The sequence below is a fragment of the Mastomys coucha genome, unplaced genomic scaffold, assembly GCF_008632895.1.
Source record: "Mastomys coucha isolate ucsf_1 unplaced genomic scaffold, UCSF_Mcou_1 pScaffold12, whole genome shotgun sequence".
Taxonomy (NCBI): Eukaryota; Metazoa; Chordata; class Mammalia; order Rodentia; family Muridae; genus Mastomys; species Mastomys coucha.
Window position 1 is genome coordinate 7,876,196 of NW_022196894.1, and position 5,165 is coordinate 7,881,360.

Consider the following 5,165-nt stretch of genomic DNA (forward strand, 5'->3'; position numbering starts at 1 on the left):
GACTTGCCTACAGGCCAATCTGATGAAGGCATCTTTTTTAAAGATTTATTTATTATTATACATAAGTATACTGAGGCTGTCTTCAGACACACCAGAAGAGTGCATCAGATCTCATTACTGGTGGTTGTGAGCCACCATGTGGTTGCTGGGATTTGAACTCAGGACCTTTGGAAGAGCGGTCAGTGCTCTTACCCACTGAGCCCCCTTACCAGCCCAGTAACAGCTCTTGAGACTTCCTTGGAAAGTGTCTTTGACTGAATTTAGTGCACTGATGAGATACTGTGTTATCACAACTGGACCACAGCCAGGTACTCTCAGGCTAAGAGTATTTGGCAAGATCCATGGTCTTGGTTTTAATACAATTATAAGCATTGTTACTGCCCAAAATGCTAACAATGAATAACCTGGTTCACTAACCATCTCAAGGATAATTATTAAGCAACAGAGTGCCAGTCTCAGGGAAGTAGGTACTCGACCTGAGGGCCTCTTAGGCTAAAAGTATTTTTATAGCACTGTTCTCTGTGATTTGATTCTTAGACACATAGCAGCCATGCTCCTGAATTCTTTTTTTTTTTTTTTTTTTTAACTTTTTTCCTTTTGGTGTGTGTGGTGCATGAATGTGAGTGTGCACATGAGGTTAGAGTAGGGTACAAGGTATCTTCGTCTATCACTCCCTCTCTTCTCTGTTGCCATGAGACAGGGTCTCAGCGGGGCAGAAGCAAGCCGTTTCAGCTTTGATGTCTTGCTCCCATCTCTGCTACTGGGAGGTTACATGCTGAGGTTACAGTATGTGCTTGTTACCAGTGTGCTAGAGATTTAAACTTGGGTCCTCATGCTTGCAAGTTCGTATACCACTAAGCCATGTTCCCAGCCCTCGCTCTGCTTCTTTTATACATTTGTTTTCCATGCACGATCTGCCAAGCACCTACCCCATTTGCTTTCCTGTGCGGCAGGAGTGGCTAGAAACTCACTCACTCTTTCCCCCAGTGTGGTCTAGTAGACAAAAGAATGCATTTCATTGTTTTTAAAGTTATGTGTAAATGTGTGTGGCTGAGAGTGGCTTAACAAAAAGCAGGAGCCCCATGGCTGGCTGATCTGGAATGGCCAATGGGTTGATACAGAACTGGACCACAGATTGGATGTCATCAGGAGGGGCTTCAAATCTAGGGCCAGGTTTTATGTATGTGAGCACAGTGCCTCTAGTTGGCAGAAGAGGGCACCAGATCCCCTGTAGCTGGAGTTACAGGTGGATGCTAGTGACTGAATCAGTCCTCTGGAAGAAAGGTACTGACGACTCTTAACCACTGAGCCACCTCTTCAAACCTAGAATGAAGATTTTTTAACATATAAATTGTGCACATAAAAAGTACATGGCATAAATGTTCTGAACACACACACACAGGGAAACAGTGACTACAGTGCAGCACATCCACATCGTCACATGGTTGACCTTTTGGTGACAGGGTCTCACGTATCACATGCTGGCCTTCGACTATGTGTCTCAGGATTCCCTTGAGCCTCTCTGATCCTCATGCTGCCATTTCTCCAGGGCTGGCTTTTCAGGTATGTGAAGTTCTGGGGACTGAATCTAGAGCCTCTTGTGCATGAGTGAGCACTCTGCCAATGGAGCTCCATCCGGCCCTTCTCCACTCTCCCTGTGGTGAGGGTGGTTGTAATCTACTCTGCTATTTGAAGCGCTCCAGTGCTATCCAGTCATCTTGTCACACGCTGGCTCTACAGATGCAGCTTATGTAACTGCAGCTTTGGACTTCCTGCCATCTGCTTCTCATTTCCCCCACCTCCTTGCCTCTGGTAACTAGCACTCCACTATTGTTCTGTAAGTGGCTTCTTTTGCTTCACATGGAGGTAAGGTCAGGCAGTCTTTTACTTTCTGCTTTTTGTGTATTTCTAGAGCAACGCTGACTTATTTATTTATTTTTGTGTATGTGGGTGTTTGGCCTCATATATGTTTTTGTACCACTTGAATATGCATTGCCCCCAGAAACCAGAGTCCCCTGGGACTGGAGTTACAGACAGTTGTGAGCCACCAAGTGAGTGCTGGGTGTTGAACCCATGTCTTCTGCAAGAGCAGCAGGGCTGTTAGTGGCCGAGCCATCTGTCCAATCCCCCAGAAGATGTTTTAGAAGCTAGTTCCACTGTGGAGAGTTGTGAAGCAGAAGTTTAATCCTCTCTGTGTGGGAGAGGGTGGGTGCACGCCACAGCACAAGCACAAGGACAGCTTCCAGGAATCAATTTTCATCTTCTACTTTGTTTGAGGCAGGGTCTTTCTTGTTTGTTATACTTTGATGCAGTTTCCAGGATAGCTGATTTTCAAGCTACTGAGGCGATTCTCCTGTCTCTGTCTTAACCTCATTTCAGAGTTGGGGTTACAGTCTGCTGCACCCCATTTTTGGTGTGGGTTCTGAATTCAAGTTGTTAGTCTTGTGCATCAAGTACTTGGTTTGTTTGTTTTTCCAGATAAGGCTTCTCCATGCCTCGTAGCTCTGGCTGTCCTGGAACTCGATCTGTAGACCAGGCTGGCCTCAAACTCAGAGATTTGCCTGCCTCTCTTTCCCAGGTGCTAGGATTAAAGGCATGTGCCACCACGGCCGCCAGGTGTAGCAAGTGCTGTTAAAACCTATTCTTCACAGATGCATACTGGAGACAAACTGGGTTTCTATATGGAAATCAAAGGGAATTCATTTAACAATGACTTATCCAGGAGTATGGTCTTCACCTGTAATATCAGTACTTGGAGGCTGAAGGAAGCAGAAAGTCACCAACAGTTTGAAGCCATGAACTGGAGAGATGGTTCAGTGTCTAAGAGTGCATGCCACTCTTGCAGAGGATCAAAGTTTCATTTCCAGCATCCACATGGCAGCGCATAACTTTCTGTTACTTCAGTTCCAGAGGATCCCATAACACTTTTGCACGAGGCATATACACGGTACACATACATACATTCAGCAAACACTGATACACATTATAGAATATGAGTTGGAGGCCAGCTGACAGTGATTTCTAGGCTACATATACACAAACAAATAACATGCTGAGAAAATGCTCTGTAAGATGCCATCTTAGGAGAACTAGGACACAACAGATAGTAGGATCCATCTTTAGGGGTTGGTAAAATGTCCAGTAGATAAAGGTCCTTGCTGCCAAGCCTCTTTAGGCTGCTGAGTTTGATCCACTCTCATAAGCTCTCCTAATATTCACAGGTGCACTGTGATGTGACCCATCCCATCACAAGAAATAAACTTAAAAAGTACCTTCCATGTTCTTTTCTCCTCTGTTATTGGAGACAGAACTCAGGGCCTTTCTTGAACATGCTAGCTCCAACCTCTTCCTGCCTCAGCCTCCTGAGGGAATGGATTATAGGTATGTGCCACTCTGCTCAGCTTTTGCTTCTGTATTCCAAAATGCCACTCACAGGATGATTCTGCTGTGCCGTGACATATAGTAATTTCTTGTGTAAGATGAGGTCAAATCCTCATAACTTCCAAGAGCCAAATGGGTAATAGGTACATGACTGATCCAGTTTGTGGCTTTACCAGCAAGGGTACCTGTCACATGCTCAGAGCACTCCAATAGCAGCAAGGTCATGTCTCCATGTCCCTCCTGATGTCACATTTTGTAGTCTTTATAAAGTCTGGTTGTGTAGATTCTCATGTGTTATATCCTAAGATTTAAATGTGGTCAGCATAAGATAAGATTTAAAAGCTCCATATTCCCACAAAGCAACCTGCCTCAAGGCCTGCATGGGCTGGAGTCTTAGCTGGTGATTCAGTGTAGAATGCACTTATTCTTGGTCTGCTGCTGCTTTGTGTCCTGCTGTATCCTGTCATACATTGCATGACAGTTCCACGGAGGCTTTCAGGTGAATGCCTACTTGCTTCTGTATCATCAGGATCCATTCAGCTGGCCCAGGGCGACACAGAGCTGACTAGGAGCAGGGCTGGCGATGAGAGGACGCTTCCCCGAAGCCTGGAATATACAGTGGAAGAGTGCATCTGTGAGGACTGTGTCACGAGCAACCCCAAGGGGGATTCTGACCATTTCTTCCCGCTTCCAGCCATGGAGGAGGGGGCAACCATTCTTGTCACCACGAAAACAAGTGATTACGGCAATTCAAGTGTGCCAACTGCTTTGCAAAGTGTCATGGGGATGGAGAAGCCAACTCACACTAGATAATGAGCTTTCTAACTGGTGTGAAGCTGCTTTGAGAACCTTTTGTCAGGAGAGCTGATGCTTTAGATGTCTTTAGAATGACCATTTATCAACCACGAATACAGCTTTTTGTCCTTTAATTCTGGTTTTATAGTTAACATTTTGTTTATTTATTTTTATTTTGTGTGCATTGGTTGTTTTGTCTGCATGTAGATGTGAGGGTGTCAGATCTTGGAGTTATAGAAAGTTGTGTGCTGCCATGTGAGTGCTGGGAATTGAACCTGGGTCCTCTGTAAGAACAGTCAGTGCTCTTAACCACTAAGCCAGTTTTTCCAGCCCATGGCAGAATTTTTGGTCCTCTAAACCAAAACCAAAACCAGGTAGTGGTGGTGTATGCCTTTAATCCTAGCACTCAGGAAGCAGAGGCAGGCAGATAGATCTCTGTGAGTTTGAGGCCAGGATGGTATAGACATTTAGTTCCAGGACAGCCAAGGCCATACAGAGAAACCCTGCATTAAAAAAATAAAAAGAAAAAAAGAAACAACAAAAAGCTCTCCATCATCTATAGGCCCTAGAGAATCATGTTTCTACTGAGGCACCCACAAACATGGTAGGTATATTTGAGGACAAGCTGGATTCTACTGATGGCCAAAGAAAGCAAGATTGTCCCATGTTTTTCTGTAAGTTGAAGCCAGGCTAATTCTGTGTACAATGCAGCAGGTGTTAGAATGCTGATACAAATGCATGTTACTGCTAACTGTGACAAACATGAACCTGGTACTGTTTTCATCTCAAGTGCATGTGTGTGCACTATATAGGCTTAATGGCTCTAAGTCACTTTACACATGCAAAATACTATAATGAAGGTAGACCATTATTACCTCCACCTTATAAATGCTGTCAGGACTGCTTAGTAGTAGATAGAATACTTGCCTAGCATACTTAAGGCACTAGGTTCAAACTCCAGCTTACACACACACACACACACACACACA

The 5,165-nt window shown here is 44.6% G+C and overlaps 1 protein-coding gene and 1 long non-coding RNA gene across 4 annotated transcripts in view; one reads left to right on the plus strand and one right to left on the minus strand.

The window, feature by feature from the left end:
* Positions 1–4,405, plus strand: part of Tnfrsf17 (TNF receptor superfamily member 17) — a 6,503-nt gene extending 2,098 nt beyond the window's left edge. Inside the window, exon 3 of one of the 2 annotated variants that reach the window (XM_031362884.1) lies at positions 3,911–4,405. In XM_031362884.1, the coding sequence (XP_031218744.1) occupies positions 3,911–4,194 (284 nt within the window). In that variant the 3' untranslated portion in view covers positions 4,195–4,405. The remainder of the gene's footprint in view (positions 1–3,910) is intronic. The other variant, XM_031362876.1, reaches the window with a different exon arrangement.
* Positions 610–5,165, minus strand: part of LOC116085350 — a 6,771-nt gene continuing 2,215 nt past the window's right edge. For both annotated transcript variants that reach the window (XR_004116511.1, XR_004116510.1), the window contains exon 2: positions 610–3,987. This is a non-coding gene — a long non-coding RNA (uncharacterized LOC116085350). The remainder of the gene's footprint in view (positions 3,988–5,165) is intronic.